The sequence below is a fragment of the Phytophthora parasitica genome (genome assembly GCF_000247585.1).
Source record: "Phytophthora parasitica INRA-310 unplaced genomic scaffold supercont2.51, whole genome shotgun sequence".
Classification (NCBI taxonomy): Eukaryota; Oomycota; class Peronosporomycetes; order Peronosporales; family Peronosporaceae; genus Phytophthora; species Phytophthora nicotianae.
In genome coordinates, this window is record NW_008649037.1 from 1 (window position 1) to 18504 (window position 18504).

General features: G+C 51.8%; 12 protein-coding genes across 16 annotated transcripts; 9 read left to right on the forward strand and 3 right to left on the reverse strand.

Moving 5' to 3' along the window:
* Positions 1 to 461: 461 nt before the first annotated feature.
* PPTG_15628 (small nuclear ribonucleoprotein Sm D1) lies at positions 462 to 1011 on the forward strand (the record flags this gene model as incomplete). The annotated part of the gene is made up of 3 exons (XM_008912893.1): positions 462 to 475; positions 592 to 668; positions 764 to 1011. 3 exons carry the CDS (start codon positions 462 to 464, stop codon positions 1009 to 1011), a joined length of 339 nt encoding a protein of 112 aa, XP_008911141.1.
* Positions 1012 to 1474: 463 nt separating this feature from the next.
* Positions 1475 to 2593, forward strand: PPTG_15629 (hypothetical protein; the record flags this gene model as incomplete). The annotated part of the gene is made up of 5 exons (XM_008912894.1): positions 1475 to 1646; positions 1716 to 1822; positions 1890 to 1972; positions 2069 to 2205; positions 2277 to 2593. 5 exons carry the CDS (start codon positions 1475 to 1477, stop codon positions 2591 to 2593), a joined length of 816 nt encoding a protein of 271 aa, XP_008911142.1.
* A 70-nt stretch (positions 2594 to 2663) lies between these two features.
* On the reverse strand, positions 2664 to 4951 carry PPTG_15631 (hypothetical protein). The gene has a single exon (XM_008912895.1). It carries the CDS (start codon positions 4834 to 4836, stop codon positions 3988 to 3990), a length of 849 nt encoding a protein of 282 aa, XP_008911143.1. The 5' UTR covers positions 4837 to 4951; the 3' UTR covers positions 2664 to 3987.
* PPTG_15630 (hypothetical protein) lies at positions 2777 to 3537 on the forward strand (the record flags this gene model as incomplete). Its single annotated transcript, XM_008912896.1, has 1 exon — positions 2777 to 3537. The coding sequence occupies one exon, from the start codon at positions 2777 to 2779 to the stop codon at positions 3485 to 3487; it is 711 nt and encodes a 236-aa protein (XP_008911144.1). The 3' UTR covers positions 3488 to 3537.
* A 601-nt stretch (positions 4952 to 5552) lies between the features above and the next one.
* Positions 5553 to 6695, forward strand: PPTG_15632 (hypothetical protein). The gene has a single exon (XM_008912897.1). It carries the CDS (start codon positions 5649 to 5651, stop codon positions 6495 to 6497), a length of 849 nt encoding a protein of 282 aa, XP_008911145.1. The 5' UTR covers positions 5553 to 5648; the 3' UTR covers positions 6498 to 6695.
* An 88-nt stretch (positions 6696 to 6783) lies between these two features.
* Positions 6784 to 7790, forward strand: PPTG_15633 (hypothetical protein; the record flags this gene model as incomplete). Its single annotated transcript, XM_008912898.1, has 2 exons — positions 6784 to 7198; positions 7282 to 7790. 2 exons carry the CDS (start codon positions 6784 to 6786, stop codon positions 7788 to 7790), a joined length of 924 nt encoding a protein of 307 aa, XP_008911146.1.
* Positions 7791 to 8005: 215 nt separating this feature from the next.
* PPTG_15634 (hypothetical protein) lies at positions 8006 to 8753 on the forward strand (the record flags this gene model as incomplete). The annotated part of the gene is made up of 2 exons (XM_008912899.1): positions 8006 to 8534; positions 8599 to 8753. 2 exons carry the CDS (start codon positions 8006 to 8008, stop codon positions 8751 to 8753), a joined length of 684 nt encoding a protein of 227 aa, XP_008911147.1.
* Positions 8754 to 8771: 18 nt separating this feature from the next.
* PPTG_15635 (hypothetical protein) lies at positions 8772 to 9720 on the reverse strand. 4 transcript variants are annotated; one of them, XM_008912902.1, is made up of 5 exons: positions 9520 to 9720; positions 9360 to 9441; positions 9198 to 9275; positions 9051 to 9115; positions 8772 to 8972 (listed from the first exon to the last, which is right to left on the reverse strand). In XM_008912902.1, exons 1-5 carry the CDS (start codon positions 9649 to 9651, stop codon positions 8889 to 8891), a joined length of 441 nt encoding a protein of 146 aa, XP_008911150.1. In that variant the 5' UTR covers positions 9652 to 9720; the 3' UTR covers positions 8772 to 8888. The 4 variants fall into 4 exon arrangements, with proteins under 4 accessions (XP_008911150.1, XP_008911151.1, XP_008911148.1 ...); XM_008912903.1 differs by having other exon boundaries at positions 8772 to 9115; XM_008912900.1 differs by having other exon boundaries at positions 9360 to 9720.
* Positions 9721 to 10197: 477 nt separating this feature from the next.
* Positions 10198 to 11728, reverse strand: PPTG_15636. Of its 2 annotated transcripts, XM_008912905.1 has the most exons (3): positions 11588 to 11710; positions 10466 to 11522; positions 10198 to 10399 (listed from the first exon to the last, which is right to left on the reverse strand). In XM_008912905.1, exons 1-2 carry the CDS (start codon positions 11708 to 11710, stop codon positions 10491 to 10493), a joined length of 1155 nt encoding a protein of 384 aa, XP_008911153.1. In that variant the 3' UTR covers positions 10198 to 10399; positions 10466 to 10490. The 2 variants fall into 2 exon arrangements, with proteins under 2 accessions (XP_008911153.1, XP_008911152.1); XM_008912904.1 differs by having other exon boundaries at positions 10198 to 11522; positions 11588 to 11728.
* Positions 11729 to 11757: 29 nt separating this feature from the next.
* Positions 11758 to 12630, forward strand: PPTG_15637 (hypothetical protein). Its single transcript, XM_008912906.1, has 2 exons — positions 11758 to 12122; positions 12215 to 12630. The coding sequence occupies exons 1-2, from the start codon at positions 11857 to 11859 to the stop codon at positions 12339 to 12341; spliced, it is 393 nt and encodes a 130-aa protein (XP_008911154.1). The 5' UTR covers positions 11758 to 11856; the 3' UTR covers positions 12342 to 12630.
* A 70-nt stretch (positions 12631 to 12700) lies between these two features.
* On the forward strand, positions 12701 to 15115 carry PPTG_15638 (hypothetical protein; the record flags this gene model as incomplete). Its single annotated transcript, XM_008912907.1, has 5 exons — positions 12701 to 12921; positions 12994 to 13691; positions 13760 to 13874; positions 13939 to 14155; positions 14231 to 15115. 5 exons carry the CDS (start codon positions 12701 to 12703, stop codon positions 15113 to 15115), a joined length of 2136 nt encoding a protein of 711 aa, XP_008911155.1.
* A 106-nt stretch (positions 15116 to 15221) lies between these two features.
* Positions 15222 to 18500, forward strand: PPTG_15639 (hypothetical protein; the record flags this gene model as incomplete). The annotated part of the gene is made up of 3 exons (XM_008912908.1): positions 15222 to 17903; positions 17963 to 18207; positions 18272 to 18500. 3 exons carry the CDS (start codon positions 15222 to 15224, stop codon positions 18498 to 18500), a joined length of 3156 nt encoding a protein of 1051 aa, XP_008911156.1.
* Between the last annotated feature and the right edge of the window lie 4 nt (positions 18501 to 18504).

Sequence of the window (18504 nt, forward strand, 5' to 3'; positions counted from 1 at the left end):
TCTAATACAAACTATAAGTCACCTATAATGAAGCTATGTAGATATGCAATGATTGGCTCCTAGAGCTGGTACCATGTACCAGGTATCTCAAGAGTGTCATGTAACTTGGGTACACTTGGGTTTTGTACCCCGTTACACATTGCATCTCCGCTTATTGTGGCCATTCTTGCCACACTTACTGCAACGGTACTTATCTCGTTTCACTACGGATGCTGCGGAAAGCTGGGTGTCAAAAAACGCAGAGACGCGCAATTGCCCCGTCTGTGCGATCACCAGTTGGTGTCAATAATGCAAAATAACTTGCCCAAAAGCACAAATTTTGTAGATTTGGGCCCGTATTTTATTTCAAAAATGTTGAGTACTGCCACATCAATTTCAACAAGCTGAAATTGATGTAGTAGTACTCAATATTTTGCAGATCGGCGAACGGTGAACGGTGAACGGCGAGGCGGCAGGTCACCATGAAGCTTGTTAGGTGCGTGCGCGCCGCCTGGAAGAAGGCTAACACTGCCAGATTCTCGTGCTCCACACTCCCGCGTATCTGCGTACTAACTAACGGTTGCGTCTCTCTCTCTCTCTCTCTCTCTGCAGATTTTTGATGAAGCTGTCGAATGAGACTGTCACGATCGAGCTCAAAAACGGAACGATCGTGCACGGAACCATCACTGGTGCGAATGCGTACACGCTGGGGGATGTTTTATTTTCCGTGTATACTGACTAAATTGCTTTTCTCTCTGCTTATTACTGTTGTGCTGCGCGGCAGGGGTGGATATCAGCATGAACACACACCTAAAGGCGGTCAAGATGACCGTGAAGGGAAAGAACCCTGTGAATCTGGACTCGCTTAGCATCCGTGGCAACAACATTCGCTACTATATATTGCCGGACTCACTGAATCTAGACACACTGCTGATCGACGACACTCCGCGTGAAAAGGTGAAGGCGGGTGCTCCAGCTGGAAGTGGTCGTGGGCGTGGGCGAGGCCGCGGCCGGGGACGCGGTCGTCCGTAATAGATGCGTTGGAAGTAATATCCTTAGCCATTTGGGCGGGATGATAAGGTCCACTCGTGAAGAAGAGCGATGTTGAGGCGCCGCGGTGAATGTGATATCGCGTAGCTGCTTGAAGAGCGCAGGAAGCAGAGCTCGTCGGGGCTAGAGTTTCCACTCGTAAGAGATGCGACAGATACTATAGGCATTTCTCGTTTCTAAGATAAAAGGACTTAATTTGACGCGGCGGTAAGTGGTGTTTGCACTTGTACTTGGTTAAGATGATGGTTGGCACTGCAGGAATCCTTGATGGTCATTATTTCGCATTTGCAGTAGTTTCTCGAGCTCACATCTCACCATGTAGTGGCTCACTTGGACCCATGCAATGCATACATCTGCAGATGACATTCCCTGCCAACCAGTGCAATAGCATATCGCACTTAAATGAGTGTACCAGCTTCACTATTGGGACTGTCAATCTAACAAGATGCCGCAGCAGAACAAGCGCAAGGCGGAGGAGGACGCCGCCGATGCGGACGCCAGCAACTTCCTGGAGGAAGCCCAGCGCTCTGTTGATTTCCTTTTCTCGTCGACCGTCGTACTGCCAGGTGACGACATCACGGACACGCTCACCAAGACAACGCGTCGCGTCAAACTTGGTGCGTGTGCTGCATAGGATATGAGCTATCACCAATTACTGACTCGCTATTGTATGCGTGCTTGAGCAGGCTCCGGGCTCAAGCAGCTACCAGATGAGCGGATTGTATGCACCAATGCCGGCGTTCTCCGTTATCGACCAGCAAACCGCTACTGGGTCGAGTTCAACCACAAACGCGTACATTGTGTCGACTGCTACTATGACGCTATGAGTAGCTGATTAATTGTGGTTCCTTGATGGGCAGTATATTGCGTCGATGGACGACGGCGTCATTGGCATCGTAACTGACCGCAATGCCGAGTTCTACCGCGTGAACATTGGAGCAGCGTACGTTCCTTAGCTGAGCTGCTGCGGTAGCAATGCTTCATTGGCTAGGATGAATGGTTCAGTGCTAACTTTTTTTTCTGTTGTTTTACTGCTCAGTGCCAGCGCTACTTTAGGCTCACTAGCGTTCGATGGTGCAACGAAGAGGAACCGTCCGAGTCTTCGTCTCGGATCTCTCGTGTATGCTCGCGTGAGTAAGACCAACCCAGATGTAGAGCCTGAAATCACTTGCGAAGGTGCAATGTTTTGAAGCCTACTGTGTATCCTGTTGCAGTGAACTAATGCACGTGAATGTATATCATTTTAGCTCCTCCAAGTGTGACCAAGAAGGATTGGATGACTGGCTTGGCCATCTACGGTGAGCTAAACGATGGCTACGTATTTAAGACGTCCATTGGCCTAGCAAAGTCACTACTGCACGAAGATTGTCAGGTGTTGGCGTCTTTGGGAAAGAAGCTGGCGTTTGAGGTGGCAGTTGGAGTCAACGGTGTCGTGTGGGTAAACGCCAAGACTACGAAGAATATCACGATCATTTCCAACGCCATCATGAACTCCGAGACGATGTCTCCCAGCGAAGTCGACGCTATGGTGTCTCGGCTTGTGGAAGACGCCGACGACGCTTAAATAGAGAGGAATACAGACCCCACAGCTTCATGCTATGCCATAAATTGCTGCGACTCGGACGTCATGCTGAGTCCCATGTAAAATTTAGCCACAAAGCAGGCCTGCATTTGTTTATTTGTGAAACATTCTCAAACTCCTGCAACTTGCTCTGTTGCTAACAGCACTCTTTGAATTGCTACCATGATGTCGGCAAGCGATGACGCCAAGGGCATGATCGCCCAGGAGGAGCGAGAGCTGCGACGGGTGTTCGACCACCTTAGCTCGTACCGTCAGAAGAAGAGATTGGCCCACACGATAAACGACTGCAAAGAACGACGTCAGCGCTTGGAGGCAAATAAGAACAACCCCGAGGTGTCAGCGTTGCTCAACGAGAAAGGAGCAAAGATGACACGTGATGAGATCGAGGACGAGCTACGTAAAGTTGACCAGAGCCTGGAGAAAGCCGTCGCCGACCAAACTGCGGTGCAGAACAGCAACGCTCATAGTCGCGTGATCAAGAATGAAGATCTTTACGAGGCCATTAAAGCGTTGGGTAAGGTGTGCTCGAAGAAGGAGATCGGCGACATGATCTGGGAGGCCGACGAGAATCTGGACGGCGTCGTGGACTGGGAGGAACTGCGCGCCATGTTCAATCGAAACCTGCTGGACAGAACGGAGCTGGAGCCGGCCAACCTCTTCAACGTTGTCCAGTTCATGACGTACGACAAGAAGAACTGCGGAGTCATTACCGCAGATGACACCATGGCCATCCTCTTTGCGCGCTACGGCCAGTCGCAACTCGAAATGCGCATGAAGCAGCTATTTGGTGACAGCGACGAGCTCACATTCGTTGATTACCTGGAGCGTGTAGGCAAACAGCGGCGCTCGAACGTCGAAGCGCGAGCGAAGGCGTAGATAGGCAGCTCTGCAGAGACAAAAATATAAGATGGAGCTTACGTTGAAGCAAACCTGACGCATTCGTCTTAGGTGACTGGCAGACTGGCAGTAGCAGTGACTGCTGTTAGGAGTAGCGTTAAAGATACACGCGCACACAAGCTGGCACTTTATCTCGCTCTTCCCGGTGCTGTTGAAGTGACAGTCTCGCTCTTCCCGGTGCTGTTGAAGTGACAGAAATGTGGTGCTACGTGTCGTTGCACGCGCTCTGATACTCGTGGTATTGAGGACCCCACCGAGATGTTAGGTTCGAGCATCGACTAGTGCGGCAGCCGCAGCAGATGAGGGCCATGATGTCAAGACAAGGTGTCCACGAAACAACAAACTTCAATATGTAAGTACTCCACAAGAAACGTGCTCTTCTTTGCTTATGTCTCTCTTCTGGCGCATCTCCTCCCGACTCTCTCCGCTTGAGGTAGCTTTAAACTGATCTCTGCAAGACAATCGCAGGGCCGGCAGGCTTAGCCCAGAGTCAAGCCCAGACCAAACTTGTGCGAGTCGCCCTCGAAGTTCTTGGCGTCCACGTGCACGCTAGTGGTCAGCGTGACATACGGACGCACCTTCTGGATGGAGGCCAGCGACAGGAAGCCCTCCGAGTCGATCTTGCCGCAGTACGTGGTGTCATTGTCGACCTTGTATCGGCCGCCCACGACCAGCGTGTTGGAGGCCGACTTGAGGTCGTAGTCCAGCACGGCGGCGTACACGGTGTTGTGAGACAGGTGGTGGTGGAACGAGGCCTGAACAGCGGCGAAGTTCTTCTTGGTCACCAGCGTCGTGACGAAGTCCGCGCCGGTGAAGCTAGCACCCACGTTGTGCTGCACGATGGCTGACTTGTCCACGTTGAAGGCGGTCTGGCCACCGATGGCGAAGCCGCCCTGCGAGAGCACGGCCGCAGCCGATACCGTGTTGGACACGAAGTCGGCCTCCGAGTTCACGGCCAGGTTCTTCTGCTTGTACTCGGCACCGAGCACGCCCACCTGCTTGGCGCTCGTGTTCTTAGCAACAGAGCCGTCCTCGAGCTTGAAGGTGAGCTTAAGACCCTCAGTCAGAACGTTGGGCAGCTCGGCCTCCGTGACCACGCGGCCCTGAGTAGTGATCTGCAGCTTCTTGAAGACCACGCCGCTGGCGCCGTGGGTGAAGCCACCGGAGACCTTGGCAAGGATCGACTTGTTGGCGTTCAGAGCGCCCTCCGTCGTGAACGACACACCGTTGGAAGCCTTGCTCTTGATCTTGAGCTTGCGCGAGAAGTCGTAGTCATCACGCAGGACGTTCTCCGCCGTCTTGGCCAGGTCCTTGTACAGCACAACCATCTTTACCGGGGTCTCTGCTTGTCCTCTTCCGAAATGAAACGCGAGCCGCACAAATCCACGCTCGACTTGGCTGACACAGCTGGCTCCACACAAAATCTCCCCCTTAGCCCGCAAAAGACGATACCATCAGATCAGACAGGGGAGGAACGTATTTTTACTTTCGTACCTAAACGGATTCCGATGGTCCAAGCGACACACCAAGTGTACACAGCGAAAGGGAAAATGTACCGTGACTGCACGGTTTTTGGCCGGCATGAAGCGACCTGGCTGTGCAAGGCGGCACTGCGAGCAATGACGTCGTCGAGCAGCGTAGAAACAGCTGACGGCCGTCTTCAATGCGGGACGTGGCGTGTTTCGGGCGTCATTTGACATGCAGAAGGCGCGATATTTGTAGGGACTGCATTAACGAATCTGACAGGTGTATATAACAAGAGAGTTCTTTGCCGGTTCATCGCTACAGCAGTCTTGTCTTCTTCATAGTGATAGCTATTGCGGCGCCAGGAATCTCAATCTATCTGTCTGTCTATCCGTCTCAATCTATCTGTCTGGGCGGGGTAAATTGTTTTTCATTAACTTTTTATCTGTCTGGGCGGGGACGGGCAGCATTGCATCACCTTGCAGTTGCTGTGATCTGGCGATTTGACTCGGTTTGAGTATGGCGGTGATCCCGCTTATGTCCGACGTTTTCGTACTTAGTACGGAGCCTGCGTTGCTGGAGATTCAATGAGGCCCCCTCTTCCTGCGGCTCGTGTGGCATTCGCCAAAAAGATCAGCCAGGGGTAACCTCAGCTTCTACTTACATTCAGGACAAGATGGTCGTACTGTACAAGGACATTGCCAAGACCGCGGAGAACGTGCTCCGTGATGACTATGACTTCTCGCGCAAGCTCAAGATCAAGACGAAGGCGTCGAACGGCGTCTCGTTCACGACCGAGGGCGACATGGCCAGTAACAAGGCGATTCTTGCCAAGCTCTCGGGCTCCTTCACGCACGAGAGCAGTGGCGTTGTCTTCAAGAAGCTGCAGGTGACCACGCACGGCCGACTGATCTCTGAGGCCGAGTTGCCCAACGTCTTCACCAAGGGCCTCAAGCTCACGGCCAAGGTTGAGGACGGTTCGCTCGCCAAGAACGCCCACGCCAAGCGCGTCGGCGTCTTCGGCTGGGAGTACCAGCAGCCGAGCTTCTCGGTGAACGGTGCCGTCGACGTTGGCGCCAGCACCATCAGCAAGGCCGCTGTGTACAGCTTCGACAACGTGCTGTTGGGCGCCCAGACCGCTTTCAACTACAACAAGTCGGCGGTCGTGGACCACAACGTGGCTCTGAGCTACCGCGGCAACGACTTCACGGCCACGCTACAGACGAAGAAGAAGTTCAACACGCTCTCGGGCTCGTTCCACCACCACCTGTCCCACGACACCGTCTACTCGGCGCTCTTCAACTACGACCTCAAGTCCGGCCAGAACACGCTCAGCGTGGGTGGCCGCTACAACGCCGACAAGCTCACTACGTACGCCGGCAAGGTCGAGTCGGACGGCCACGTGTCTCTGGCTCTGATCCAGAAGATCCGCCCCTTCCTGGCGCTGACCACGAGCGCCCACGTGGACGTCAAGAACTTCGACGGCGACGCCCACAAGTTCGGCATCGGCCTTACTCTGGGCTAAGCATCGAGAAGCATATACTCAACGTAGATATGTGCCCGGACAGTGCTAGATGGAGGAATTGGTTCTGTTAATAGAGGGGGTTGTATTGCGCCCTCCGACGCCGTAGGTTAATGTCTGAAGACCGATTCAATACACACCTCTGATGCCCATGTACAGACGTTAGCTTTCATCGGTTCGGTCGGCAACGTCACCATCCAATCGTACCTTGTGTTTTTCTTCTGCCACATCACTCACACATCGATTTTCTTGGGTACTCGCTGCAGAGCCAAAACACCACGTGACAAGCATGAGCGAGACGGACCGCTTCGACAGCATGCTGCTGACCATTGCGCAGTCGCAGCGCGGCATTGAGCCACTGCTAGATACAGTGTTCTCCTTCTTGCGGCGCAAGACCGATTTTTTCACGGGCGCCGAGCCGCAGGTGGTCGAAGATACGATCCTTAAAAGTGTGCGCAAGCAGGCGGCGCTGGCCGAGAAGGATCAGTTCCACAAGAAGCAGCAGGAGGCTGAGAAGCGCCGGAAGCAGGAGGCAGTAAAGCTGGAGAAGCGACAAAAGAAGGAGGAGAAGGCCAAAGATCCGCCACGTTTTGAGGAGATCACGGACGACGACGCCGAGACAAAGGAATCCACACCTGAACAGGCGTCGCCTCAAAAGACGGCAACAAAGGCTGATGGCGAAGAGAAAGAGGACAACGGACCGCGTACGTTTATTACTATTTTGTTCACCGCAACATCTCTGCTTGCTCTTAAGTGTTGCTAATGATGCGGTTGTTTGTGACTGCAGCGCTAGTGGGCAATGGAGGCCAGACTGACAAGTATGTGTGGACGCAAACACTGCAGGAAGCGCAGGTCAATTTCGCAGTCCCTGAGGGTACCAAGTCCCGCCAGGTTGATGTGGAGATCCGAGCTGGAAAAATGCGAGTTGGTCTCCGAGGCGGCGAGACATTTGTGGATGGACCTCTGTACAACAAGGTGAAGGTAGACGACAGTTTTTGGACACTGGAAGATGGCAACCGTATTTGCATCTACCTGCAGAAAGACAACCAAATGGAGTGGTGGAAGACCATCATCCAGGGCGACCCGGAGATCGACACTCAAAAAGTGCAGCCTGAGAACTCAAAACTGGACGATCTGGACTCCGACACACGCCAGACTGTCGAGAAGATGATGTTTGACCAGCGTCAGAAGGCCATGGGTCTTCCCTCGAGTGACGACATGCAGAAGCAGGAGATTTTGCAAAAATTCATGGCGCAGCACCCCGAGATGGATTTCAGCAAGGCGAAAATCAATTAAACGAAAGAAGTATCAATGCTGCAGCCTAACGCGCTTTGCTATTTCGGTAGTTAGCGGCCTAATAATACCGCTTTGATGCCCCAACAGAACTGGAAGCTTGGGTGTTGCTATTCCTGCTGTTTCTTGTTTCAAAAGCGGTGGCGATAACTATGGCGTAAGGTGTGCCATTTGGTTTTTGATCTGCAACCACAACAGTAGCGCGGTAGCAAGTACGAATGTCTACAAGTCGTCACCATGTTGTGTCTGTAGTGCTTGGATACGATAAGACCGATTATCAGAGCAGCCACGCCGCTATGAACCAGCATGTTGGTGAAAAGCCCCCCGGTAAATCGATGACAGCTTCAGAAAATCTCAACAAGAAATGCCACGTGCAGTTTGGTGAGCCTGGTACAAAGAGAGCGTTCACAACCTCCAGCAAACTTGCAGATCCAACGGGAGAAGTGCTCAAGTATCGAGGTGAACTAGCTAAGGAAACCAAGGACCTGCTCATGCAGACATCTTCATGTTACGGAAACGACGTGGTACCGTACGTATCGTCGACGCAACTCGCTACGCAATGGGACAAGGAGAAGGTGACGGAAACTATTAGACTGCGGAATGAGATTCGAGCTCGAACAGGCCCACGACCGACTCGAGGAATGTCGTACGATGACGAGATCGAGTACGTCTCGGAAGCCAAGAGCGCCTACGAGAACAAGTTCAAGATCCACAGACCTTCGACCATGGCTGCGTCTGTGAAAAATGGTAATTGGAAGCTATCGTTTAGTTTGTTGCTTGTGGTGTGTTAACACATTTGATGCTTGAGCAGATCTGCGTTCAACGCACTTTTCACTGGGCCACGAGAAGCTGGACTACAAGACATCGAGCCACATCGAACGCCTCTCTCCAGACCAATTTGCACTGTACGCGACTCGACCTCCACCGCTTCACGACCTGAAAAAGTCGACCGTGGAAATCTCTTGAACATTGAATACTAATAAATATATCGCTTGAAATGATGATATTATTATTGTTTGGAGCTTTCTACAGCACAGGAAATATTGGAGAGTCAACGAAAAAGGAATCTCCTTTCATTCTCAAGCTGCGAGCGCTCGAGAACTAGACGTTGAAGCTCTCGCCGCAACCACAGCTTCCCTTGGCGTTCGGATTCTCGAAAACGAATTCGGACGACACCGGCGTTATCTGAAATAAAACGAGAATAATAAAACACAAAAATAAATATTATCCAACACGAGGCAAGTAAAGATCAACAAGACTAACCTGGAAGTCCATGGTGGTGCCGACAACGTGGAATAGTGCCTTGGGCTCCACAAAGACGCGGACACCTAGCAGCAGTGACACCAAGTAACAAAGAGTCAATTTCTGGATTCCCATCCACAACCCTTGTTACATCCATCTGTGGCTTACCATTCTTGGTCACCTCCTCCTCCATCTTCTCCTTCTTGTCTGCGTAGTTCATAGTGTACGACAAGCCATTGCATCCACCTACAATAGTACGGCAATTGCAGACCCTCAGTTAATTTCAGCAGAATAAATCACCACAACGCTCTCGACCGTTGCATTTCGTACGTGTTTTAACGCCTAGTCGGATGCCGATGGCGTCTGGCTTGTTCGCCAGTAGCTCCTTTATACGCTCGGCAGCGGCGTCCGTCTGTACCAAACGAATTATTATCGTTATACCAGTGTTCTCGAACCTCTCAAACCTCTCAATTCTACGCTTGCGACGCACCAGGTTAAGCGGCGGTGGAAGCTCGCGCAGGCGTCGGCGGGTGGGCGGAGCCGCATGTTCTGCCACGGTGGATAGCAGCCGCGACGCGTGGGCAGCCCTGGAGCGCGACACGGAGCGGAAGAACGGCGTCATGGAGCAGCGTTCTCTAGTGTGCGAGCGGCTCTCGAAGTGCAATGCCTTTTACCCAGTATCGGTTCCTCGATTAAGTGCGACTATAATCGGATTGGTTACTAATCACAGAATTACTGAATTTCGACGAATCGTAGCCAGCGCCCATCCCCTTGCAATTTAACATCGTCCCGCCGCCGGCGGAGCAGCGATTTTGGTGGTGTGGTGAATGCTCGCAGAATTTGGTGACGGCAAATGGTTCGTTTGACCACTGAAGCAAGACTTACGAAATGCAATAGGACCATATCCCGGTATCTATGCTCCTTTCCGAGTTTCAGAGGTAATTTTTCCACTAGTGTAAAGATTTTCATCGAAGGTCTGGAATACCAGCCCCTAGAATTTAGAGATACCATTCTCACGACTATTGGAACATCACTTTTTGGTGAGGATGCGATTCTTGAGTCAAGAACCGCAGCGAGCGTCTCAAGGACTTGTTCAGCCAAGTATCTTGTACCAATGCTCGCAGCAGTCTCACTCACCACATCTGTAACGGGGCGGTGCCTATTAGTAGGAATTATAACGCTGATTGATTGATGTGGGCATGCAGTGTCGAGACGGTCTCGATACTCGAGACCGTCCCAACCAACGGTTGTACGCTAGACTCCGATTGGCCACCGCGCACACGCGGTGGCACCCGTATGACAGAGGCCTGTCACAACATCAAAACAATCCTTTGGCAGCATTCAAGACATCCTTGCAGTCTTCAATTCTCCTGGTGAGGTGGGACTGTAAGAACGATATAAAGGATAGAAAAAAACGAAATTTCTGGACGCGTTACCTGTACTGTGACTTCATTCCAGCAGCTAATTGCTCGACTGACCTGAGGCGTCAGCCATGGGACCCGAGTTCGGAGGTCCGTTCATCTGCATCGGATTCATGACTTGCTGGGGCATCTGCATATTCTGCTGAGTCATGCCCTGCTGGCCCATCGACATATTTTGCTGTGACATCGCCATGCTCTGCTGGGGCATATTCTGCGGGGCCATGGGCATACTCTGCTGGGTCATACTTTGCTGGGGCATGGTCATACTCTGTTGAGGCATTCCCATGCTTTGCTGCGCCATCGTCATGCTCTGATGAGGCATGCTTTGTTGCTGCATACCCTGCTGAGCCATACTCTGCTGAGGCATTCCTTGCGTCGATGGGTTCATGCGCTGCATCTGAGTAGGGGGCATCATGCCATAGCCCTGGGGGCCCATCTGGAAGCCCATGTTGGGCGCCATGGCACCTCGGTTGTCCGCATAACTGGTAGGTACCGGCATTGCATTGCTCATGCGAACATTGTGAGCCATCGCTCCACTACCAGGCACGCCGTAGGGCATGCCACCGTTAGCAAACCGCTGCTGCTGTTGCTGTTGAGCCATTGGGTTCATCTGTGCATACTGCTGGGCCATCATCGGGTTCATTCGTGCCTGGTACTGAGCCTGAGCGTACGCCTGAGCCTGGGCCTGTGCCTGAGCTTGAGCTTGAAGCCGTGCTTGATGTGCCTGCGCCTGAGCTCTCGCCTGTGCTTGAGCCTGAGCCTGAGCTTGGAGCTGCGCTTGATTGGCCATTGGCATCTGCATCATACCTGTCCTCGCGTACTGTTGCTGCTGCTGCTGTTGTTGTTGCTGAGCTATTTGGGTCTGTCCGTACGCCTGTGGCTGTCTCGGAGACGTTTCCGAGGATTCATCAGCCCACTTGGCCAGTGTCATGAGGTTCTTGTTAAGGTTCTTTCGCTTCTTGTCCAGTTTCTCCGTGAATTCCCCCAATTGCGCTGTGCCCTTCCCGTGTTTAATCTGCGTGTTGAGCTCGATGATTTCCACGATGAGACTCGAATTCTCGTCCAGCATCGCCTACCGACACATCATCTCGAGTTAAAAACCATGCTCTAAGCTCGATAGTGGGAGAAACGACGTACCTGGATCTGCTCCGTGCTAATCTGCTTGGGTTCTTGGGGCTGCTGCTGTGGCTGCTGGAACTGCTGCGGTACCGCGTAGGCCCGGTTCATGGCCATCTGCGGGGCTGCGGTCGCCATGTCCATCGTTGCTTTGATTCTGCGCCTTCCTCGAATAAAGTACGATGCTTGCAATTGGAGGAAAATCACACAAACCCTCTTGATTGGTTGATTATTCGACGCGTTTAAACCGCTGGTTTGGCAACAAGCAATAGTCGATCGAAGCAGGAACTATGAGCGGCATACAGCGCTTCCTACGAATGAGCGCGGTCGAGGCCGAGGCTGCCATGAAGCCTCGTCTGGTGGACGTCAAGTGGAAGCAGCCGCTTATTTCTGGCCGCAAGATTGCCATGGTGAAGAAGCACGCGGCACGCAATGGCCTCGTGGGCACGTGGGAAGAAGGCAAGGGTGGATGGCTGGAGACGTGGGACCGACCGCAGAAGCACCACGTGATGCGGCCGCTCAAGGGCCACAAGAACCAGCGCAACGAGTTCGAGCGGTGGGTGCTTGGGCTATTTGGCTACTGACGTGCACATGCTGTAGGAGGAATTTGAATTGACTGACTTGGTTTGTATGTGTTGGTTGCTACAGCGTCAAGAAGGTGCAGGCAGCGCTGGCGGCTATGCCCACAAAGATCGCGGAACACAAGAAGGCAGTCAAGCAGGCCAAGCCTCTCAAGGGACTGGACAAGTGGCTCAACGAGACGGACCCGTACTAGATGTAGAGCTGAAACAGAGACAGGAGCTGAAGGAGATACAACCTGTAGCAACATACACAAGTCATGCACTCTCTTTTGCTCCATGCCAGATGGATGAATTGACGATAGCTGCTTGCATGATTGGGTCGTGGCAGATTCAGAACAACAGGGATGTCGTGTTAACAGTGAGGCTGGATATACTTCTAGGTGCAGTGAAAAAAAAAACTGCCAGCAATTTATTAGTAGGCTATTATACAACCAAGCCTAGACAACAGTGCTGCTCCCGTGCCCACGAGGGTATCAACACCAATTTGTGCTTTGGGCTCCAAAGTTTGGAGTACTATAATACTATCCTGAAACGTCGCGCGACTGTGTAGGTAATGGACGAAGCAGCTCAGCAAGCCTACACTCCGTCGCCATTGCAATTCCTTAAACCTAGAACCATGCGTCTATCAAAGCACGCTCGAACCAAGAAAGGTAGTGTTGCACCTATGAACGACGATGACAGCAGTGATTCTGTGAACCTCCATCATAGCAGTGCCTACCAGTCGAGGCATGAATTCAGAGGGGTGTCCTTCTCCACTTCGCGAGGCAAGATTTGGTACGTGCCATGCTCTTGATTCTTGAAGCAACGTGAACTGATTTGATGCCAATTCTTGGGCAACTTCTCCAGGTTGATCCTAATCATTAACTTGTCCGTCGTCACAATGTTCATCTTCATGAGTTCCATACGCTTCCCTTCTCTAAATGGGGAAAACATTGTGAATGATGCATTGGAGCACGAGCAACACCCTAGACCTATTAACAAGAACACAGAGCAAGCCCTTTCACTAACAGCCGTTGACTCCCCTGCAACGAAAGTGGCGCAAGTACAAGATACATCTCGTCCTGGAGGCTACTCAAAACTAACGAGTACTGAATACCCTCAAACGCAGGATAAAGAACTCGACTCGACGGATGCAACAGACACAGAAACAGTAGCACCCCTCTCGGTGACATTAAGCGATGATACAGGAGAAACTCCTGTAGTACTGGCCAATATCCAAGAGAAAAAATTCGAAATGCCCTCGCTGTCAGTGACTAGGCAGGCTGAAGCACCTGTGTCCGACGTAGACATTAACCCATACATTGTATCAGCCGACGCACAAGGCGATACTTCATCGGTGCCCGCGTCTAGCGAGTCATACACAGGTCAACGATCTCCAGCTGAGATCGCAGACATTATTTCGAATATGAAGGAATCCCAGGATCCCTCTTCAGAAATACTACCACCGTCTTCAGAGCAACCAGATGAAGCCAAATATTCTGTGACAACTTCGAATTCAGCGCCTCAATCGGTGGAGACCAAAACACCCGCAGTCGAGCCTGAAGGTATTGAAAGTTGTAATTGCCTGCTTTCAACCGAGATCTCAAACTCTTTTGCTTGCTGTCAATTTCAGATTTTCTTGATAATATGTCACTGTGGCTCACAAGTGAATCGGGTGTAGAAGTTGAAAACTTGGCAGCTTGTTTGGCCTCGTCCGGAGAGGATATTACTGCGTGTGGGGTGACCCGGTACGTCAAATTCTTTTAAATATCTCCATCGGGAACTTACTATCGTCGTGTTGACTCTATCTAGTTGGACAAACCAAATTGTGAGCACGGATCCCAATGCTGCGGACTCGACTGCTTTCCGCCCCGTATCACAACACCAGAGACCAGTATGGATTCCGATCGTTCCAGATACGAATAATCAACTTCCAACAGTGTACTTTACGTGCCCTATGGTGACCGATACGCTGAGAGTGCATGAGTTGATGACACTGCTGTTCGTGATCTCTCCAGCTCATATTGAGGTGGGAGATTCTGTGTGATTGTTTCAGAACAGTTAGATACTGACCTTTCATACTGTAAAATTCGAATTGTCCTAGACTGGCGACTCGTCCAGGAGGCAGAAATTCTTTGGTAACTCACCGTACGGACAGTTTGCTCTTCGTGGTGGCAAGCCATCGTTTTTCGCCAATAATGGCCTTGTAGAGAGTGCTTATGAGCTCCCCACGGGGCAGTTCTCGCTAGTGACGTACCGCTTGAACCGAGGTTACGTTGAAATCAAGGTCAGTGGTGGAGCTTGGGGTGGTGAACTACCAGTGGAGGGTGACGAGAGACACATCCGAATTACTGTTAACGATGTGGTGAGCCTAGGTAACAGCAAGGGTGTGTGTGATACAAATGCCTTCCAAGGTAGAATCGCTGAGGTGCTGGTTTACGACGCCGTACTGGACAATACGAAGATCGAGGAGGTGGAGAAATACCTGCATGAAAAGTGGTGGGGGCACAAACCATTCCCAACAGCATCCCCAACGGCTACAGTTGCGCCTACTGAATCGGTTGCGTCCGAGGTTGTTCACAGTGATAATCCAGTGGATGAAGCAGTATCGGTTGCTCCTGCAAACTACCCTCAAGTGACACAACAGACTTCATCAACAAAGAAGCCACTCGCAGGAGATACCCAGCAAGCTTCCACGACAACAGAAATTCATCCAACCGACCATGACGGCAATGGCACTCAGCAGAAAATTCCAGGAACGGAAGCGGAGGACGTTAGTTTAGTGCCCAAGTTCGATCCACGAGTCAACATATTCGAATGGACAGCTCCTAGCGACGTTGACCCAGCAAAGGCAGCGCGGTGGAGGAGCACAGTCAAGGAAAAGGTAGACTATATCCGCAACTTCCAGCTGGGTGGTGACGTGCTACGAACGCTCATCCGCCAACACAAGGACGAGCTGGTGGCATTACGTGACGAACTCTTTGGCTAACAGTAGGAACAAGAAGTAGATCAAGAATGGCTACAAAAGCTTCAACTTGCTACTTCATGAAGTCGATTTAAGAGGAGGTCATGAAGTAATCCAAAAGTAATTTTATATGTTAAAGCCAACGGACATTTGGCGGGAACGGCAGTCAAGAGCTTTGCGTCTGCCGCTCGCTATGGCGTCTCAAGGCTTATCTTCGTGGCTCAGCGGCTCCAAGTCTGAGGCCTCGGACGCTACGGATGGTTCGGACTCGCAGCCGCAGGACAAGAGCAAACCCACAGCCAGTTCCAGCGACTCACCATTGGACATCAGTCTCTCCCAGCTGCGCGCCAAAGAGACCATCACGCGCATCAGCCCTGAGAAGCGCTCGCTCGTGGAGGAGATCGACAGCGAGGCAGATGACACGGAGTTCGACGAGAGAGCGCATTGGGCCAGACGCGGCTCCAGGAAGAAGGCCAGGGCGTCACGGCGAGCCGCGGCTCTGGATAAGTCACAACCTTCAATCGCTCTCTTCTGCGTCAAGGAGAAGGAGACAGCAGTAGACAAACAGGATGCAAATGTAGAGGAAAATCCAGTGACCAATGCTATTGCAGTGTCGCAATCGGAGAAGAAGGAGAGCAAGAACAGAAGCAGGAAGAAGAAGATAGAGAGCTTTAGTCTCGAATTGGACTCGGCAATGGAGGATGTTGCTGCTGTAATGAGCTCGGGACGACCCAAACGTCAGGCAGTTGTACGAGCACAGATCTTGCAGCAGCAGCAGAAGCTACTGGACGCTGTCGCTGCTAGGAAGAATCCTACTTCATTCCTAACACCACCACCGGCCACTAAGAAAGCAACAGCAGAGGGGAACGCCACGACTAGTGGACGCAAGAGAAAATTGGACATGAACAAGAAGAAAACGTCCCCACCTTCGAAGAACGGATCCACGACCAGCTCACCTGGAGCTAACAAGGCAGCACAGTCATTCTTCTTAAGTGAGCAGGAAAAGAAGCAGATGCAGGAGATCGAGGCCGTGTCATTGTTCCGTGAACAACTTCGACAGACGCGCGAGAAAGATCTCGCTTTCTTCGCTGGGAAGACAGCAAACCCGTTCTTTCAGGCCCGCTCCACTACCAAGCGAAGTAGCAGTGCTGAAAACGATAATGGAGTTGTTGAAATCAACGAAGATGGGGACAGTTACGAAGGGAAACATCGACGTGGTACAACTGGGGGTCGATGGAGTAAGGCATTGCCACTATTTCCGAGGGTGCAGCACGTTTTAACCGTTCGTCTGGATGAAGAAGACATGGACACAAACACCAATGATCTAATACCTCCAAGAAAAGCGGACAGCTCTGTAGATGTAGTAGTTATTGAAGACGATTCAGCACCAGACGGCAGGTTGTCCAATGAAGTCATGGCTCAGCTACGAGCAGCCATGAATGGCCAGGTCTGTACGGAATCCTCGTTTTCGGAGCAGTTTTGGTTCCGAGAGTACTTGGATGCCTCCAGTCTTCCAGCTGAGGTGAACGAGACAATCGATGTGACTTCCCCTCGTTTTGAGAATGCAGAGGCGGCAGCAACGAAACTGGCAGAAAAGGAAACGTTGCTTATTGATGAATTGGTCGAAGCTCACGGCTTGCGCGAGAAGCAAGTTCGTGAACTACTGGAAGGACTGGAACAAGCCAGAGCAAAACGCTTGGATCGCAAACAGAATTTGTCTTTGGTGGATCGCTACTTACCTGTGAATGTTAGTGGTCTAGTGGGGAATCATGAGTCGCTTCACACGCTGTCATCGTGGCTGAGTGCTTGGAAAATTGGTGGAGGTGACAGTGAGAGACTGGATTGCTTTGCATCGGAGCTCTTTACCTTTGAGGACGGCGACAGTGACAGCGAAGACGAGGTTGGTGACTTGTGTCGACTGTTCATTCTAGAGGGCGAGTCGGGCTCTGGTAAATCTGCTGCCGTCTACGCTTGTGCTGAGGAATTAGGCTACGAAATCATCGAGATCAACGCGGCTCAGAATCGCTCCGGCAAGAGCGTCGTGGAACTTTGTGGCGAAGCTACTCAATCCACTCGAGTGCTGCACATAGGCGGCAAGGACGACAAGAGCAAGAAGAAGCACAAGAAGAAACGCAGACGACAATCCGAGGGTCGAAAAAGTTTGGAGAAACCCACAGTAGCATCGTTGTCGCTCGTGCTATTTGAGGATGTGGATCTGGTTTTCGACGACGACAAGGGCTTCCTCAATGCTGTTTGCTCCATCGCCAAGCATTCCAAGTGTCCTATTGTAGTAACGTGTGCGCAGCTGCCTGATGCGTTTCCCGTAAAGCCTGGACGACTGTGTCGTGAGCTTCAGAAGCCTTCGATGGACGAGTTTACGACTTGGATGCGCCTTGTGGCGTTCATTGAAGGGCTTCAGTTAGCGCCTTCTCTCATTAACGCGTTGGGCGAGTTCTTTGAGCGGGATGTGCGACGTTCACTGCATTTTCTAGAGGCGAATCTGCCAGTGTCGGATGCAAGGACAAAGACGCAGTGGCGTTGGCAGCATGGAGACACAAACAAGGAAGACGAGGTCTCACACGTTGATGTCCCTGCTTGGACTGTTTGGTCCACAGGAGGCTCATCATTCGATGCTCTAACCAGTAATTTACTGGCCGAACTTGCAGCTGGTGAAGCGGAGAGCAAGAAACCAGAGGATAAAAGTCGCGACGAAAAACTGGAGGATATTAACGCCATCTCCGAGTTAGCGCAGATCACGGACTCCGCTTCAGTTGCGGATACTTGGATGACAAGAACTGACGATGACATCGAGGTACGTGCAGCTTGTCGCTTGGCTTGTTGACTGGTTAATTGAGAGGATTTTCGTTATAGGATTCCTTCTTCCTCTGCGAGCGCGAACGTCTCGCTGCATTAGAGTTGAGACGCTCCAGTCTTTACATGTTAAACTCTTCGACGAGCTCTCTTGCTGCGTCATTGATGCGAAGCCAAGGACCTTCTTCTTCGGAATGCGTTCAGCGGACATTGGACAGCGCCCTGGAAGCCACACGTCGACGTTCTCATCAAGCAGATTTGGCACGGCTGAAGGCAAAGTTCGAGTTGCCGCTGGCATATAAAGGGTGCGTCCTTCGACCTTCTCATGCTGCAGTTATACCACCTCATGCTCGTTTTTATCTGATGCAGCTGCGGGAACTCAGAGCCACGATTTATGCTCGACTACATGCCGATGGTGGGGCGTTTACTGTGTGGTACCGGTTTGCAGGAAGGACGGCGACGGACATCCAGACGCAATCACTATTTAGGCGACGTGTTGGGGGACATGAGCGTCATCGACGAGCTGCCAGCCTTCAACACGTACTTACAGGTCCACGAGGACCAAATGGTCGCTGCGTCCCCGGCGTCCACGCAGTGATAGA

Coding starts and splice junctions, on each gene's coding strand:
- PPTG_15631 (XM_008912895.1), bottom strand. CDS start 4,836: ATGGTTGTGCTGTACAAGGACCTGGCCAAGACGGCGGAGAACGTCCTG.
- PPTG_15632 (XM_008912897.1), top strand. CDS start 5,649: ATGGTCGTACTGTACAAGGACATTGCCAAGACCGCGGAGAACGTGCTC.
- PPTG_15635 (XM_008912900.1), bottom strand. CDS start 9,651: ATGACGCCGTTCTTCCGCTCCGTGTCGCGCTCCAGGGCTGCCCACGCG. Junction 9,276..9,359: donor CCGACTAGGCGTTAAAACAC/GTACGAAATGCA, acceptor GTACTATTGTAG/GTGGATGCAATGGCTTGTCG. Junction 9,116..9,197: donor GGAGGAGGTGACCAAGAATG/GTAAGCCACAGA, acceptor CACTGCTGCTAG/GTGTCCGCGTCTTTGTGGAG.
- PPTG_15636 (XM_008912904.1), bottom strand. CDS start 11,710: ATGGACATGGCGACCGCAGCCCCGCAGATGGCCATGAACCGGGCCTAC. Junction 11,523..11,587: donor TTAGCACGGAGCAGATCCAG/GTACGTCGTTTC, acceptor ATGTGTCGGTAG/GCGATGCTGGACGAGAATTC.
- PPTG_15637 (XM_008912906.1), top strand. CDS start 11,857: ATGAGCGGCATACAGCGCTTCCTACGAATGAGCGCGGTCGAGGCCGAG. Junction 12,123..12,214: donor CAGCGCAACGAGTTCGAGCG/GTGGGTGCTTGG, acceptor TGGTTGCTACAG/CGTCAAGAAGGTGCAGGCAG.